The 19,559-nt window shown below is 42.9% G+C and overlaps 1 protein-coding gene across 1 annotated transcript; it reads left to right on the top strand.

Annotated features, from left to right (window-relative positions):
* Window positions 1–16,038: 16,038 nt before the first annotated feature.
* LOC139245859 (probable G-protein coupled receptor 139) lies at window positions 16,039–19,358 on the top strand. Its single transcript, XM_070871341.1, has 2 exons — window positions 16,039–16,108; window positions 18,457–19,358. The coding sequence occupies exons 1-2, from the start codon at window positions 16,039–16,041 to the stop codon at window positions 19,356–19,358; spliced, it is 972 nt and encodes a 323-aa protein (XP_070727442.1).
* Window positions 19,359–19,559: the final 201 nt, after the last annotated feature.

Here is a 19,559-nt window from a genome sequence, read left to right as displayed (position 1 = left end):
GTAATTGTGTAGAACTAAATCACGGGGCGACATGAGGAATTGTGTAAGGATAAAAGGAATTGTGTAAGGATAAAATATTTCTTTACCACGGGGCAACGTGGGAATGGGTAATCATGGATCCAAAAATAGTGCCGGCCAAAGAAAAAAAATAATTAATAAGCTTTGTTGAATGAAGAGAGACTTTTGTGAATGTGTGTTTTGAATGAGAGTACTTGTGTTATTTTTTGACTACGGAATGAATTTTTATGTTTTCATGATTTTTTTAAAAAGCCTGTTTGAAGGAGTGGAGCAGGTGGTTGCTTATTTTAGCTCAACCCACTTCTCCAAACAGAGTGAATGTTTTTTCAACCCTTTGTAGTGTTGTCCTGTATGTGGGAAGTTTTAAGACATTTTAAGTTAGAAACGCAGGTGTGGATTTATTCGGATGATAAGTTACGGAGCTAGGAAATGCCCAAAGGATAGGGTTGTTGAGTAAAAGATAAAAAATACAAGGTCCCGCTGGTTGAAAAAAAAGAATTTCTTTGACACGCTCACTTAGTTGTCAAAAGAAAACATGCAATGATTGTTCACATTGGTTTGAAAGACATAAATTTTGACTTGGAATGATATAAAGAATGCCTTTTTAAAAAAAGCTTCTAGCTCAAAAAAAAGGTTTTAAATAAAGATTGAAATTACAAAGTTTGAATTGGGATTTTGGGATATTCAGAGAAGGCACAACAAAATACTGAGGTGGATTCAAAAAAAAATTGTTAAATTAAATCTGATCTCTTGAAGAAAAATGGAGATATAAAACTAAAAGGTTTGGAAACAATCTAGAAATACCTTCAGGGATCAGGTCAAACTCCTGGGCGAGCTATCTGCGAAGGTCTAAAAAGGACTTTTGAAAAATGTTAAAAACAGAAAGCTTTAGCAGTTTAGAAGAGACATTTTAACGACTTTGAAACTAGAGCATTTTGGGATAACGAAAAGCAGCCCTCAAAGCCTAATTGCTGACTCCATTCTAGTTATGGAGAAAATAAAAAGATTAAGGCGCCACTTTGAAAGTTAACAAATGATTTTAAATTAAAAAAATTATGGAGTCACAAGCCCTCCGTGTAAAATACAAAACCTAATTGAAGAAAGGAGATCTGATAAAAAAGATGTAACGTACTAAATAAGTTCTGAAAAAAATGTGTTTGTGATGGAAAATGACATAACTTACTAAATACTAGTTGATGTTTGCTGTGAAAAAGATATTGGTTTAATTAGGAAAAGGAAAAAAAAATTGGAAGAGGTAAAAGACACTCTACAGTGATACTGATTTATATTATGAGAAAGTTTCACTTCAGTTTGAAAGATTTCAAAAATTGACGATGTTTATCAAGAAAAGTCCCGAACAGTCTAAACAAGCAAGTGGGTTTTGAAAATAACGAGGAGAAAAGATCTAAGCTATGCGAACTAAGCAAAGAAAAAAAACTGGGAATTAGAGAATCTTACTGAATTTTAAAATTCTTATAGAAAATGGAACTGGCACGGATGTTTAGATTTTGTGCCGAGAGAGAAATAAAATACAAGATTTGCCCAGTGAACAGGACCGTAAAATAAAACGAAATGTTAGAATGTACACAGCATGTGTGAAAATTGGATTTCAGTAAACAAAATAGCTATTAAAAATGTGTGGTCTCGTTTTAAATAAATAAAAAAAATCTTTGGCAATTGGAAGTTAAGAAAACATTGGAGTTTACTCTAAAATGCCGTCTTCCGTGATGAGAAGACTTTTATTATGATGGCTTTACTAATGATTTCTGCTTCTTTAACGAATTCCAAATTCTAAGCAAGTTTTGAAAACACAAAGACTTAAAAGAAATTTTTTTTTCGGATGATTACGTGAAGTCACGTAATTACATCAGGCTTTCTTACAAACCTGTAAAGGAGTTAACCCTTTCCATTGACAGCTGTTTTATACTGGACATTATTAATTTGGATTTCTTAATAGATAAAAAAAGACTCACCTAACAGAAGAAATGGTGCGATAGTCATAATAAAAACAAAAACAGAGCTAGCCTATGTAATAATGCTCGCCTGATATAAATAGAAGAAAGATACTCAAATAAAACAAATTCAAGAATTAAAAGCTAAGATAAATAAACTGGAAGAGATTTTTTTTTAAATGGGACCAGACGGATAGTGCAGTGCGCAGCCATAGCACCATCACCTCTGGCAATCGAGCCAATGTAACCCACGGTGGGTAAGTGTAGTCCACAAACCCAACCAAACCTTACCTCCGAATTCACAGAGTGACCGCAACATGCATGGATAAAAGATGAGTAGACCAGAACCTAACACCTGGTGACGACCAGGCTATATGTTTAAAATTTGCAGATAAAACACTCACCGAGATGGGGCCACCGCGGCTACTTCAACTCTGGAGACTCAGGATACTGTGAACCTTAAGGCCCATGCAGGCACTGGATAATACAGGTGGACTATGAGAGATATAGCACACACAGGAAAGACACAACTACATGAACTAGCTTTGTTTAATTTGACTGCCGAAATATGCATCCCAGCAGCCAAGGACTTATTTTAACGCATAGCTTTGTATAGTGTATTAAGTAAGGTTGTAATGTAGCAGGCAGCCGATGCCATGGGCGCCAGTAGATTCCGAGGACAGGAGCAAGTTCATGGGACTAAAAGGGGAAGGGCGCAGAAATCCAACTGGATGGAATTTCAGTTCTAGAAGCTCATGCCTGGGCGGACGAAGCTGCAAACAAGCAGCCAAATCCAGCAGCAAGAAACAGAAGGGTGGGAACAGAATGGAGCAATGAGGGGTGGGAACCCAGGATGTTTCGGAAAACTGGCCAGTGGGATAAAATTCAGAACAAAGCAAGTTTCTGTAATATAAGGTGCACGCCTGTCTTTGCCCAGGGAGACCTCAACCTGGGGATACCAGTTGGAGAACATGCCCGACCCCCCCGTATGTGGGTACAGATCAGTGTTGTTGGGACATTCGAGTCCGGAATAGATCCACCACCGTTGCACCAATAAGCACTCTGGGAACTACAACTCTTTATAGTACCACCACACACCCTCCACCCACATGCCCGTCCATAAAGACTGGAGCCAAAGGGGGGGCGAGTAATAAAATAATCTAAAGAAAGGATATAATTTGGGGTGTGTCAGCGACTACTTATCCTAAACCTAATGGAATCATTCTTCCTAGCTTCTGTGGGAATGAATCTATAAGTCTGTACCAGAACCTGACACAACGAATCCTCGAAGGCCCGGAATCCACTACCCTGAGATTTTATGTCAGAAATGAAACAGGGCGAGGTCGAACAAAAAGGGGAATACTGGAAAAACTAGGCACGGGTTATGCAGCAGGGGTTATGATGATGAATTCCATTGGCCTGTAGGCAATATACGACCGGGTTAACAACTTAATGGCGTAGTCTTGAGTGGTTCAGTGGTGAGGGACTTGGATAACCAAGCCCGACATGTGCGGTGGGGAGATGGCGCGGAAGGACAACTGTTACAAGTGGCCCATACCTTGCCGAAATGCCAAGACAATAAAATTGATCCACGTAATGGGGAATGATATAAGTAAACGATTACAGGCTGAGATAGTTTGCTCCGGGAATGTGGCCTGGATATTAAGTGAGCTACAACATAACTTGGAGCAACTCCAGAATGGAGACATACCAGATTGGATTCCGAACAGCATACTTAACAATTGGACACTAGATAAGAAAAATGAATAACACATGCGAGGTACGGAGGAATAGTGACGTATGGGTGCCAAAATTCAGATGTATTATTGGGCGGGTGAATATGATCGGATTTATGTTGTCCATACCACAGAATGATGTAACAAAGGGAGACCCCTTATATCAGATCGATAATATTGGTGAAGTGAGAAACCAAACTCGGTTACCATCAGCCTGCCAGACGGGTGATTAAAGTTAACAATAGTACCAAAGGCAATGACATAATTGACTGCTAAAAAGTTATTTCGAGGTACGCCACGAATGACGAATGATGATTGCAGATTCCACCAAACAAACGGATGCATGCTGAGTATCACTCATCTCAAACACGATTCCGAAACAATCGCTGCTCCACAAGGGAATGGAGCACAGGAGCAGCCAACCCGATGATAAAGACGAGGGGAGGAGTCACCCCGTGTGTCATCACCAACCCTAACTTCTGTTTCAGGCCCATGGGAGAAATATACATAAATGGATACCACATATATCCGAGACAACGGAAATCATCCACGGAACAATCACGGATACCCTCCGAGAAGGGTACGAGCAGGCGGTATGGGAACCGCAAGGCAAACAGATACCGGAACTAAATGAGGAACAATTACGTTTGGTGCAAGGAATCCAGAATAAAAGACGACAGTATGTCCGGCTGCTGTAAGAAATAGACAACTTACAGAGAGACACTAACGCAATGCTGGCTGATCAGCCCTGGTACTCAAAGCTGTGGGACATTGGACTTAATATTCGAATTCCCCCATGGATAAGAATAATATCACATGTACTTGTAGTAATACAGGGTCCGGTTCTGATGGTCATGATGGGATTAACATGTGCACGAATTAAACAGGCCAAACGATAAGTCAGGATGCACTATGATTAAGGCCATAAGGGATGAAAATTTCAGCAGTCCTACAGGAAGGACTTACCTTATATAACTCTGTGGGAAGGTTTCAGGAGGTCCCGAAGCTTGGGAGATGCCCACCCAGGTGAATGAACCTATCTGAAACTTGCCTACAGAGAGATAGTTATCGGAAAATATGGCCGGGTTGGCGTATAGCCAAGGGCCAAAAGGGGGGAATTGTAAGAGAAATTAGGGGTACCAGCGGGACAAGGGTTAAAGTGCTGGTTCCTGCACTGGCCCATCAGGAGGTAAAAGGCCTCTCTTCGGCCTTGTACCAAGGCTCCAGGAGTTATCAATTCAATAATATTCCGACAGGATACAATGTGAGAACCTAAACAGACATTGATAAGTCCTTGCGAAGAGGCTCGAGGTGGACCAGGAAAGAGAGTGCGAACGGCTGAATGCGATACTTCTGGAATAGTCACTAGGGTTATCATGGAATGATAAAAGAGGGGAATGAGAAAGTGTACAGAAGGATTGTGAATGTGGCAGAGGGATGGAGATAGGGAATCATGGGAAAAAGGCTGAAGAAATGTCAAGATGCGTACAATTGCTGAATCAACAGAAAAAAAGGGGTTACTGAGAGTTGAGGTTAAACACGGGTCACGGGAAACAAAAAGCAATCACGGATAGGAGAGGGTAGCATTATGGTTTTTACTGAATAGAAGGAAATAGGTTTTACTGAAAAGGAAGGAGAATTTAATGAAGCTATAAACAAGCTGACCTCGGGGCGAGCCCTAATTACGAGTCCTCCTCGCCTGCCATTGGACATACTCGGGGGAGGGGGGGTCGGGGGAGGAAGAATAGGAGTGGATAGACCAAGTGCTAATCAAATGTGTTATGTTTTGAAAATGTTTAACTGCTGTGTTTTCGCGCTGTATAGGGGCTTGTCCTCAAGCTCTGATTGAGAGTGTTCCTTTGTCTTGACAAGTCCCGGCCGGAGAATCTTCAATAAAGGTCTTTTACAGAAAAGGCAGCAAGGTGTTCGTGTGTCAGTGTATTCTCTGAAACAGATTGAGGGAAAAAGAATCCGTATTAACATCTATGGGAGGTATACAGTGTTCCGCAGGTTCAGTACTGGGACAGCTGCTGTTTTTCAGTCGATGGGAGGTATACAGTTTTCCCCAGGGTTCAGTACTGGGACAGCTGCTGTTTTTCAGTCTATGGGAGGTATACAGTGATGTTCCCCAGGGTTCAGTACTGGGACAGCTGCTGTTTTTCAGTCTATGGGAGGTATACAGTGATATTCCTCAGGGTTCAGTACTGGGACAGCTGATATTTGTCAGTCTATGGGAGGGATACAGTGATGTTCCTCAGGGTTCAGTACTGGGACATAAAAACACAGAAAATATTTGCAGGAGTAGGCCATTCGGCCATTCGAGCCTGCATGGCCATTCAATATGATCATGGCTGATCATTACCTCAGTACCCCTTTCCTGCTTTCTCTGCATACACCTTGATCCCCTTAGCCATAAGGGCCATATCTAACTCCATCTTGAATATATTCAATGAACTGGCATCAACAACTCTCTGTCGAAGGGAATTCCATAAGTTAACAACTCCCTGAGTGAAGAGGTTTCTCCTCATCTCAGTCCAAATGGCCTACCCCTTATCCTGAGACTCTGCCCCGTGGTTCTGCACTTCCCCAACATCAGGAACATTCTACCCGCATCTACCCTGTCCCGTCCTGTCAGGATCTTCTATAGTTCTATGAGATCCCCTATGAGTAGGAATTCAGAAGAATGTGAGGTGATCTTATGGAAACGTATAAGATTATGAGGGGGCTTGACAAGGCGGATGCATACAGGATGTTTCTACTGATGGGGGAGACTGGAACTAGAGGGCACGATCTTAGAATAAGGGGCCGCCCATTTTAAACAGAGATGAGGAGAAATATCTTCTCTCAAAGGGTTTCAAATCTATGGAATTCGCTGCCTCAGAGAGCTGTGGAAGCTGGGACATTGAATAAATTTAAGACAGAAATAGACAGGTTCTTAAACGATAAGGCGACAAGGCGTTATGGGGAGCGGGCAGGGAAGTGGAGTTGAGTCCATGATCAGATCAGCCATGATCTTATTGAATGGCGGAGCAGGCTCGCGGAGTCGTATGGCCTACTCCTCTTCCTATTTCTTATGTTCTTATTCTTATCCTTCTGAACTCCAATGTATAAAGACCAAGTTGATCCAGTCTCTCCTCACATGTCAGTCCTGCCATCCCAGGAATCAGTCTGGTGAAACTTCGCTGCACTCCCTCAATAGCAAGAACGTCCTTTCTCAGATTTGGAGACCCAAACTGAAAATATTCCACGTGAGGCCTCACCAAGGCCCTGTACAACTGTAGTAAGACCTCCCTGCTCCTGTACTCAAATCCTCTCACTATGAAGGCCAACATACCATGTGCCTTCTTCACCGCCTGCTGTATCTGCATGTCAACTTTTAATGACTGATGAAACATGACACCCAGTCTCATTGACCTCCCTTATTCCTAATCTGCTACCATTCAGATAATATTCTGCCTTCATGTTTTTGCCCCCAAAATGGATTCGGAGGGAATTGCTAATTACCTCGGGGGGTTGGGGGCAGAGGATTTGTCACGGGGTGGGGGACGGGGAGGTGCTAATTCAGTCGGATGTCCGGGTAATAAGCACCAGGAAAGAGCAGCAGATATATGGGAGAAGTGTAGTCGGTATCCGCGGGTAGGGAGTGGCTGAGTCTACACGTGGGGCGGAAGGTGAAGAGGAGAGGGGTGTTTCTGATTCCTGGAGAGGTTCACGGTCGTGTTGTTCGTGTTCTATCCGAGCTGCAATGTTCTATTTGTTTCAGTTTATGAGCGAGTTGTTTGGGATTCCTGCGGTTGAAGAACTTGTTTGTGGAATCCTGGTCAACCTCTGACCATATCTAACCCCCTTGCACTTTCACATAAAGGGATCCCTGAAATCTGGCAATCATCAATGCGCTTCGAATACCCACTGGTTCGCGGCCCCCATATCTCAAAGCAACAGTGACATCAAAACAAAGGCGCCAGTCCACTATATCTTGGTCTGCATCCGGACTCAGGTCCTCCACACCGTATCTCTTACCAGCCACCTCCGAGCTGCCTTCTCCCGGGACGTTCAGGCCTTGTACACTGTCTGCCCTTTCACCGTCTGACCATTGTTTCTGCTGTCATCAAATCGGCTCTCCTGTTTCCGGTTTTGTCGTGTCCATGAACAAATCGCCCAGAACCAAGGCATGTGAGTGTTACACCCACTGCTCGCAGTTCACTAAAGTGGTTGCGGTCCGACAACTGCTGAATTCATTTCCTAATTCGCGCAGCCCTGTCGGTATTTGCTCCAACACCAACTCCCTTTATAGCGCTCTGGTAGATTTGGCACCAGGCTCACATCTGACATCGTGCAGTCGGCCGACCCATGAACCTCTGCGATTTGTCTTCGTACATTTTCTCGTCTGATCGCGGTCACCACGCCCCCATACTCTACATTCTCTAAGTCAAGGCCCACAATACGTTTGGCGCACCCAAAGTTTTCAGAGAAATGGTCGATAAAGAGGCTACATGATCTACAATTTCAGGAACTCCCTGGGATTCCCGGGGCGCAGTTTCATTTGAAGCAGTTGTCTCCAGGACCTGCTCTGATGGGACTCTCTCCCTTGTGGTGCCATCCACCGATTCACAGCTATCAGTGGAGCGCATTATGGCATTCCAGTCAGGAAGCTATAAGGCTGTAAGGCGTTCTGTTTCGGGCAGAAATTCATCTTATTTCGCATCGCACATTCCGACCTCTACCCACCACACCCAATACCGTGGTTCTTTGTGTAATAAATGCTGTGTGCAATTTCAAGAGACACTGCCATGCTATTCGAAGACATGAGTAGTATTCCTTCTGGTACAAGGCCACTTTGGTAGCAAAAATAGAAAAGCAGAGTATTACTTAAGTGTTGAGAGATTTGGAAATGGTGTTCAGAGGGACTTGGGTGTTCCACTGACAGTTATCATTGCCAGTACTGCAACTAGAAAGAAAGCAAATAGTATGTTTGCCTTTATTACAGGAGGATTCGAGTGTCAGAGTAAAAATGTCTTTCTGTCATTACGTATGGTCCTGATTAGCCCACGCTTGTAGTATTGTGTTCAGTTGTGGTCTCCTTACCTATGGAAGAATAACTTGCCATTGAGAGAGTGCAACGAACGTTCCCCAAACTGAATCCTGCGATGGGGGCATTATCTTAAGCGAGTAAACCAGGCCTATAGTCACTAGAGTTTAGAAGAATGCGAGGTGATCTCATTAAAAAATATAAAATTCTTACAGGTTTCTACAGGGTGGATACAAGGGGGATGTTTCCCTTGGCTGGAGAGTCTAACACAAGGCTCATCGTCTCAGAATAACGAAACGGACATTTAGGATTAAGATGAGATTAAATTTCTTCACTCAGAAATTGAGGACTATTTTGAATTCTCTACATGGCAGTTGTGGACGCGTTGATTATATTCAAAACAGAGAGCGGTAGACTTTTGGGTTTAAATGGAATCAAGAGATATGGCAATAGTACAGGAGAGTAATACTGAGGGAGAAGGTCAGCCATGATGTAACGGAATGGCGGAGCAGGCTCCAGATGCCGAATAAACTTTTCCTGCTTCTATTTCTTCCATCGTTAATTCTCCAATCTACCATGTCTGTTATCAGCATAAATAATGCTATGAGCTTTGTCAAGTACAATCATTGTTCCTGAGAGTGGTGCTGCTGCTCACAGATTGGACTAATATTGGACATATTGTTGTGAATGGTACTGTTGCTCACAGACTGGACTACTATTGGACATATTGTTGTGAATGATGCTGTTGCTCACAGATTGGACTATTATTGGACATATTGTTGTGAATGATGCTGTTGCTCACTGATTGGACTACTATTGGACATATTGTTGTGAATGGTGCTGATGCTCACAGATTGGACTACTATTGCACATATTGTTGTGAATGATGCTGTTGCTCACAGATTGGACTACTATTGGACATATTGTTGTGAATGGTGCTGCTGCTCACAGATTGGACTACTATTGGACATATTGTTGTGAATGGTGCTGTTGTTCACAGATTGGACTACTATTGACATATTGTTGTGAATGGTGCTGCTGTTCACAGATTGGACTACTATTGACATATTGTTGTGAATGTTGCTGCTGTTCACAGTTTGGACTACTATTGACATATTGTTGTGAATGGTGCTGCTGTTCACAGATTGGACTACTATTGACATATTATTGTGAATGGTGTTGCTGTTCACAGATTGGACGACTATTGGACATATTGTTGTGAATGGTGCTGCTGTTCACAGATTGGACTACTATTGGACATACTGTTGTGAATGGTGCTGTTGTTCACAGATTGGACTACTATTGACATATTGTTGTGAATGGTGCTGCTGTTCACAGATTGGACGACTATTGGACATATTGTTGTGAATGGTGCTGCTGTTCACAGATTGGACTACTATTGGAAATATTGTTGTAAATGGTGCTGCTGTTCACAGATTGGACTACTATTGGACATATTGTTGTGAATGATGCTGTTGCTCACTGATTGGACTACTATTGGACATATTGTTGTGAATGGTGCTGATGCTCACAGATTGGACTACTATTGCACATATTGTTGTGAATGATGCTGTTGCTCACAGATTGGACTACTATTGGACATATTGTTGTGAATGGTGCTGCTGCTCACAGATTGGACTACAATTGGACATATTGTTGTGAATGGTGCTGTTGTTCACAGATTGGACTACTATTGACATATTGTTGTGAATGGTGCTGCTGTTCACAGATTGGACTGCTATTGACATATTGTTGTGAATGGTGCTGCTGTTCAAAGATTGGACTACTATTGACATATTGTTGTCAATGGTGCTGCTGTTCACAGATTGGACTACTATTGACATATTGTTGTGAATGGTGCTGCTGTTCACAGATTGGACGACTATTGGCCATATTGTTGTGAATGGTGCTGCTGTTCACAGATTGGACTACTATTGGACATACTGTTGTGAATGGTGCTGTTGTTCACAGATTGGACTACTATTGACATATTGTTGTGAATGGTGCTACTGTTCACTGATTGGACGACTAGTGGACATATTGTTGTGAATGGTGCTGCTGTTCACAGATTGGACTACTATTGGACATATTGTTGGAAATGGTGCTGCTTTTCACAGATTGGACTACTATTGGACATATTGTTGTGAATGGTGCTGCTACTCAGAGATTGGACTACTATTGGACATATTGTTGAGAATGGTGCTGCTGTTCACAGATTGGACTACTATTGGACATATTGTTGTGAATGGTGCTGCTGCTCACAGATTGCACTACTATTGGACATATTGTTGTGAATGGTGCTGCTGCTCAAAGATTGGACTATTATTGGACATATTGTTGTGAATGTGAAAAGAACTTACATTTACAGAACGCTTTTCCTGCAATAAGCATTCCTAACATGCGTCATAGAGGCGTGAGGAAAGACAGACAAATAAGTAAATGTGCAAACTAAAGCTTTGTTACCGAGCGGGTTTCATTTTGGGTATAGAAGGATGAGAGGGGCGTGGATAAATGTTGGGTATTACATGGTAGAAAGAGGAATCTTAGCATTCTTCCTTGTGATCTGGGTGTGATAGATTATGGAGTCATTTTACAAAAGCCACATTGACAAGATTTGATTAAAATTTACATCGGTATCGTACTGTACCTTACCCTGAGTAAGTCAAAGATGAGAATGGAGGTCACTGCCGTACAACAGTAACACTTGTATTTATATAGCACCTTACAAATAGAACAGAATATCCGAGGGCATTTCCTAGAAGTAAAATAGAGGCATGTAGTCCACGGCCAAAGAGATGGCCAATAGGAAGTATGGCCATAATTCAGTCGAAAAATGGGTTTAAGAACATAAGAAATAGGAGCAGGAGTAGGCCATTTGACCCCTCGAGACTGCTCCACCATTCAATAAGGTCATAGCTGATCTGATCATGGCCTCAGCTCCACTTCCCTGTCTGCTCTCCATACCCTTAAAGGTGGAGACAAATGGAAGGTGGAGGAGGTGACTGATAATAACAGCAACCCATGTCGTAGATATGGATGTTACTTTTGTGAACTTCCAGATGGTATTCGACAAGCTTGCACGCGATGAATTGTTACCACAAATGAGAACGCCTGGAATTGGAGGCAACCTATTGTGTTGGCTAGGGAATGTGTCATTTGGTTGCAGACAGAGAGCAAGAAATAATGTGTATGTACTTTATTGGCAGAATGTGAATAATCGTGTCTCCTGAGGATCTGTATGGGGCTGCAGATTTTTATTATATTTATACATGGATGAGGGAATAGCGAGCCATAAATGCACGTTTGTTGGCGAGAGTAAGTTAAGTGGCAAAGTATATAGTATACATGCGAGCAGCATGTTTCAAAGGCGCTGATAGATTACATGAGAAAAGCTGTGGCAGAAGGCATTCAATGTGAGAAAGTGTGATCATAGTCCACTTTTTACCTAAGGAAGATACATCAAAGTGTGTTCTTAAAGCCAGAAACTAGTGCTGTGGATTGGCATGGAGATTTACATGTCCATGTACAGAAATCGCGTAAGGCTACTGGACATGTACACAAATAAATTCTACTAATCGTCTTTATCTCAGGAGGGCTGGAATGCATGGTGGACAATTTATTACAGCTGTACAAAGCATTGCTTAGAACGCACCTGGAGTACATGCATTCAATTCTGGGCACGGCACCCCAAACAGGATGTATGGATATATTGGCTTTGGTGTTGATGTACTGCAGAATCACCAGAAATATTCCAGTTCTAAAACGATTGAATTCTGAGGACAGTTTGCATAGACCAGACTTGTATAGCATTGAACTTAATGATGTTTAATGGGTTTGATAGGGTCGATGGTGAGAATCTATTCCCTCTAAAGGGAGATTCCAGAAAAAGTGGGCATAATCTATAAATTAGAGCTAAACCTTTCAGGGTTAATATCGGGAAACACTTCTTCACACAACAGTTGAGGAAATCTGGAAATCTCTGCAAAAAAGAACTGTTGAGGCTGTGGGTCAGTACAATATTTCAAAGCTCAGTTTGTTAGGTTTTTCATGCAGTGCTACTTGCGGTTACAAAATCAAGGCAGGTAGATTGGGTAAAGATATAGACCAGCTATGATCTGACTGAAAGCGCATCAGACACGAGGGGCTGAATGGCCTGCACCATTTCCTATTGGGAGTTGCTCCTTCCTATTTTCCTAGATGGCTAAAAGCACAATTTGCAATTGTGGGGCAGAGGGAGGGCGTCAATATAATAACCAAATTCGACGTCACACAGTATGTGGAAGGATTGTACATCTAGGGAAGATTATAGAGACACGATAGGACCGTTTTTGCAGGGATTGTAACACATGGAAGAAAAATAAACTCGGGGCTTTGGCGGAACTACACCTTTATAGATGAGCAAGGAGAGGGGTAATTTGTGAGAGGGTTCTAGCGTGGTGTAGGATATATGCAGCCGAGTTTTGGATGAACAAGTATATGGGCGCTGTAGGATGGGAGGTTAGCCCACTGTACAGTGATATAGTCGGGTTGGGATGTGAAAAACGCATTGATGAAGGTTTCCACATCGAATGGACTGAGGCCAGATTGGAGGCATCGAAAATACGGAGGTTGGATGTTGTTGATCTTTGTTATGGAGTGACAAATTTGTATAAAGAAAAGAATTAAGATCTTTTAGGGTACTGAGTCTAATTCTGAACTAACGGCCATAGTGGGGATTGGTATTGGTGGCCAGGACACAACATTTGTGGCTATTATTAAAGATGATACTTTTAGACTTGCCAATGCTTGCTTAGAGAAAAGTTTGGCTCATCCAAAACAAGATGTTGGGCAAATAGTCTGACAACACAAGGAGGGGATCGAGAGGTGTGATCGAGAATTAAAACTGCTATCATCAATGTAAAAGCTGATTCCATATCTGCAGATCAAAGATTCAATGGGAGCATGTAGATGATGAATAATGGAGGGATAGGATACATCCTTAGGATTCTTCAATTGTAATGGTGCTGCAGGACCTGGGGGAGGGGGGTGAAGCCGTTGCTAGCGATTCCCTGTCTCCGTTCAGATAGGTAAAGGTGGACACAAGCAAGGGAAGTCCCAACAAGAGACCTCTGTCAGAGCAAAGAAGAGGCGACGGATTGGATAAGAGGACAGAGAGTCTGGAGCTGATGAATGCATGATTGAAGGTTTCAGAGCCAGATGGGCGAAGGGAGCGGCAGATGCCGGCAATGTTGGTCGGTGATGGTGAAAGTAGGCGTCTTCTGTAATGGAGAGGATATGAGTCCGAAAGCTCATGTCAGAGAGGAATAGGGATCAGAGGTTATAACACATCGTAGCCTGAGATAATAGCCAGGGATATGGATGGAATTGGTGAAAAGGTTATGAAGTTTGTGGTGGGTGCAGAGATAATTGCTTTCATCCTGGCAATATTTAATTGGAGAATATCGCAGCTAATGCAGAACTTTTCAGTCAGATAACACAGAGGTAATGGAGGGTGGTTAGAGCTGGTGGAGAGCTGGAGCTGGGAGATTTTATTGCAGTTGTACAGGGCCTTAGTGAGGCCTTACCTGGAATATTGTGTTCAGTTTTGGTCTCCAAATCTGAGGAAGAACGTTCTTGCTATTGCGGGAGTGCAGCGAAGGTTCACCAGACTGATTCCCTTGATGGCAGGACTGACATATGAGGAGAGACTGGCTCGACTGGACTTGTATTCACAGGAGTTTAGAAGTCTGAGAGGGGCTGGGGGCTCGACATCCGGGGGTGTTCGGCATTTGGGAATGATTCTGACGGGGCGGGTTGGGTGCGGGGGGAGTGTTCCCGGTGTTGGGTGGTTCCGGAGCCGAGGTGGGGGGCATGCTCTTGGGATAGGGGGCTGGGCAGTTTGGGGCTGGGATTGGAAGGGACTTCTTCATTCGTGGAGTTGTTGGCTTGTGGGGTTCCCTGCCGCGGAGAGTTGTTGATGCCAGTTCATTGGATGTGTTCGGGAGGGAGTTGGATGTGGTCCTTGCGGCTGGGGGTGTCGGGGGGGTATGGAGAGGGCGTGGGGGGAGGTGCTGGCGTGGGTGATCAGCCATGATCTTTTTGAATGGTGGTGCAGGCTCGATAGGCCGAATGGCCTGCTCCTGCACCTATTTTCTATGTTTCTCTGTTTCGATGTCAGCAGACATGTGGAAACAGAGCCCAAGTCTGCAGATGATGTCACAAAGGGCAGCATGTAGATGAGGAACAGGAGAGGGAAATAATGAACAGTTAGGAGCTCAGGAGTTGACGGTGCAGGTGTGGTAAGAGAATCCATTGCTGTCGACGCTGTGACTATGATCAGATCGATTAGACCAGTACAGAGTTAAGGTAGTCCCATCGAAAGGGGCCAGAGTCAGAGGTATGGAGAGGTCACGGTGAGTTGTTGCACGTTTGAAGGAGTGGATGGAGATAGAGAGCGTTGAGGCCATGGAGGTGGTTAAACCCCCTGAACAGAATCTTAATTTAAGGCCTTGGTGGACTGAGAGACAATGAGAGTCTGTGAGGGCGAGGGTCATGGGCGATTAGGAATTGGGGAGGGATGGATAAGGACAGCTGAGTTTTGAATCGTTTGACATTGATGGAGGGTGGGGAGTTTTAGGCCAAGAGTGAACTGGAGGAATGGTAGTCAGAAGATGACAGAGTTCTGATTTTACTGGAGCCGTTAACCAATGTGGAATCGACCACCTGCGTTAAAGTAGCGGAGAGAAGAAAGTCAATGGTCGTGATAGAGATTCCGTTCCCTACTATCATGCACCGTAATTTCTGGGCTCCAATTCTGAAAATGGTCTTCAACTGTCCCTGTGTCAGAGACTGAATCTTCATAATTGAACAATGAAACTGCAGGGACAGAGTGAAACAGGTCTGTCTGTGTCCATGGATTCACTGTATACTGCAGGGAAATCGGTAACATTTACAAATAAATCGGCAGGAGTGAAAATGGTCAATACAAGTACATGAAAACTGCAGATGAAGCCGCTCATTATTGTTGGTTCAGTATTGTATGAACAGAACTTCAGCCTTATTCCCAAGAGAGGTCTGATCTTGGTAACGTCCTGCACTTTGAGATATTTGAGTGTTATTCACCGCGTTATTTTCATCAGAGTCAAAGGTCCTGATATAATGTGTTTGTTCAAGTGACTGTAACCAATAACAATCATCAGGGGTGCAGCAGTGTCAGTGGGGACTTACCCCCTCTATAAATCACGGCCCATTGCAATGTATCAGCTCAGCGTGTCAGCCGGAGCAGGGGATTCCACTCCAACAGAAGTCGCAGCTTCTCACAGATATGGAGTATCCATTAATCCTTCAGGTGGAAGATATTTATTATCCTGTTCTTGTAGCTGTTGGCGTTCCTGGTAAGCCGATATCTCAACAGTCAGTTATGTAAATCTTTGTTGAATGTGCTACTGTGATTGGTAATCTTTTACTCGCTGCATGTTTTACACAGTCACCTGTTCTGTTCCAGCAGTGAATGGTGAGATTTATCTGTCTCTGCTCTTTCTGTATTGAATTGACTGCTTTATATCTACAACGATCACTGTGTACCCAACCCTCGAGAATGGTAGTACCTTATTATCTGTACTGAAAGTATTGGAATCAGGAGCCTGGGCTAAGAGCAAGTATCACACCATCAGTTCTTTTTCTCAGTCGACAGAAGCTACTTGACCTGCAGAGTATCTCCAGCATTTTATGTTTTATATCACACCTTCAGAAATAAGGGTTTCATGTTGTGAACTTACCTGTCCTGGAAAATTATTAATGTATGTGTTTCCAGTGATTGAAATTAGACAGCTCACGGTCTCCGTGTTAGATGGAGGGCTGCAATTTAAAATAATAGGATCATGTTTGTTGCATGTATTGTAGATGAAGGGAATTGTTTAGGTAAGTAGACTGATAAGTGGGTGTTCTACAGAAATAACATGGTTCCATTTAACTGGGATTCCAATAAGTATTGGTTATCACTGTAATGAAATATTATTTCACTGTGTATGTATCTGAATCTGCTTCGGAGGCCTGGCTGCTGAACCGAGTTTGCAGCTGTAACCTTCACATCTCGTTTTCTGCTTCAGCGTTCAATGACTGTCACTAACATTCGTTACAAAATGAAATGTTTTGAGGTTATATTGTATCAGTTTGCACTTTGTCTGTTGGAATCAGGAGCCCTACTATTGATGTAGGAATTACAAGTAGCAGCGGTGATGTTGTCATTTTGTTAACAGAACTATCATGCCATCTAGCGCTGTGCTTTAATAAAATAGGATCATGTTTGTTGCATGTATTGGAGATGAAGCGAATTGTTCAGGTGAGTAGGTTGATAATTGGGTGTTCAATAGAAATATTAAACTATTCACAGAGGCTTCACCATTGAACAAACTGACTCTGAGAATAGAAACATTGAAAACGTGGAAGGAGAATAGCATGCAGCTGCAGGATGTTCGCATTGAATCGGTTGTGAAAAAGGCATTGAGAAAGTGATTGGAGACAGTGCGGAGAGATGGAGAGGGGCGATGGAGAAATAGACTGAGAAGGAAAACTACAGGGAGGGTGAAGGGAAAGAGAGTGAGAAAGAGAGGGAGAGGGTGGAGATAGAGAGAGGGGCAGCTATGTGAATAATGAATCAGATTGAACTGCTGAAACTTCCAGTACAATTAAGATGACAACATGTGCCTTGAAGGTGACATTAGGATGTTGTGAGATTGTGAGGATTTTATTCTGTCGCTATGTGGTCCTCAGTCTGTTTTGGTAAATTGTTATTTTTCTTGTTTACTGACTGAATATCTAAAGATAATTGAAATGTTGTATAGAATAGAATCTTGCATTTCTAAGCGTAATGCATTATTAGGATAGTGCATTTTAAAAACTCTGTCAACTTAATTCAATACAAAACGAGGCTGGTTTAATTAACATATTAAATATAATTTTACTTTATAAATTTACAGAACACACTTTGTCAACAACGAGCTGTTACCTGACACCAATGGTTGAAAGTATGAATTGAGTTGTGCTACTGGAAGTTATGAATTAGATTTCCTCTAACACTCTGCTGCAGGCTCACTGTGAATCCCAGCCTCTCCTCCCACTGTATTCAATCCCCTGTCTCCTCATCCGCTGCTTTAGTTTGTCCGGTTCCCCAAACCCTGTGCTCCAGACTCACCTCCAGCTCCTACATTACATTTTCCTTGTTTCCCTGCCAATCTTACTCACTAACTCCACCTCCAGCTGCCTCTTACAATCAGACCCTAAACCTTAAACTCATTGCCAGGGCTCTCGGCCTTTCCTGGTTTGTGTCAGCCCCTTCAGATCTCTTAACACACAGCAATAAATGCCCCACCCACTGCACAAACCTTCCCGACCTTTAATGTCTTTCCTCCTCCGTCTGGAGATAAAATCCGGTTTAACCCGTTGCATTCGCGCTCCATAAAAACCCTTCTCATTTCCCCACCGGCACTGTGCAGTCACTCGTTCCTTCCAATAGATCCGATGCTCACTTTATTCGCTTTCTGTAATGATTTCCCAATGCATTATTGATAAATGTGTTTGAAACATTTCTCTGTCAGAAAGCACTGCCCAGTTCCAGAATCAGCTTCCACCGTTCGATGCAGCAACAAAGTCGGAAATTTCACCCAGATTCCGTCGAAATGTTGCTTTGGCACTAGATCTGATCAGTAATTTCTCTGCTTTCTTTTCTCTCCCTTCTTTCTAGTTAACTTGATGGCGATTGTGATCCTGTCCCGTGGAAAGTGCGGTCTCTCCAAATGTATCACTCGCTACCTGGTAGGAATGGCATGCGCCGATCTCCTGGTCATTATATCTGATCCAATATTAAGGCAGATCCGTCTGATTTATTTCCCATATTCATTCCTGAACATTACTCCCGTTTTCAGTCTCATTGAAGTCATGTTTTTTTCTAGCACGATGGTTTCTGTCTGGTTAACAGTCGCTTTCACTTTTGACCGATTTGTGGCCATTTGTTGTGAGAAGCTGAAAACAAAATACTGCACCGAGAGAACAGCGGCTGCGATTATCGGAACAGTGAGTGTGCTGAGCTGTTTAGAGTGTGCCCCCTGGTATTTTAAAAGTGTACCTTACTATATAATTGATAATGTATCCTGGGGTTGTCAGCTTAAACCGATCTACTATACGTCCATCGCATGGACCGCATTTGTCTTGTTTCACCGCATTTTAACACCTTGCGTTCCATTCTTTCTAGTTTTGCTGCTCAATGTTCTGACGGTCAGACGTATTTTAGCGGCCAGTAGAGTCCGCAGGGAACTCCGGGGCTGCAGCAATGGAGAGAATCACAAGGATATAGAGATGTTGAACCGCAGGAAATCCATCGCTTTACTCTTCAGTATAACCGGGAGTTTTATCCTGTTGTGGGCGACACAGGTTGTATTTTACATTTACCAGCGAATTACACATAATTATCCTTCCTCCTTCACTGATCCTCTTTATACCACAGAAAGCGTGGCAGGGTTTCTTCAGATTCTCAGTTCCTGCACCAACATGTGTATTTATGTGCTGACACAAACTACATTCAGAGAGGAGCTGCAGAACGTGGTGAAATATCCAATCAATCTAATTCTTAGATTAGTGAAACCATAGAAAGCTCAAAGATTCTAAACACTCGAACATAATCCCATTTCATTATTCATCTCATGCACTCCGCACTGGATGGAAAATATATTTTGCTTTCGGAGCACTGCGTTTCAACATGACTCTAAATCTGAATTTGTTAATATATTTTAAAGATATTTGGAACCACTCCACAGACGACACATGATGTGTTTCTCAAATAGCCGGCAC

This window comes from Pristiophorus japonicus, unplaced genomic scaffold (genome assembly GCF_044704955.1).
Source record: "Pristiophorus japonicus isolate sPriJap1 unplaced genomic scaffold, sPriJap1.hap1 HAP1_SCAFFOLD_244, whole genome shotgun sequence".
Taxonomy (NCBI): domain Eukaryota; kingdom Metazoa; phylum Chordata; class Chondrichthyes; family Pristiophoridae; genus Pristiophorus; species Pristiophorus japonicus.
This window is presented reverse-complemented; position numbering and strand designations above follow the sequence as displayed.

Coding starts and splice junctions, on each gene's coding strand:
- LOC139245859 (XM_070871341.1), top strand. CDS start 16,039: ATGGAGTATCCATTAATCCTTCAGGTGGAAGATATTTATTATCCTGTT. Junction 16,109..18,456: donor TGTAGCTGTTGGCGTTCCTG/GTAAGCCGATAT, acceptor CCTTCTTTCTAG/TTAACTTGATGGCGATTGTG.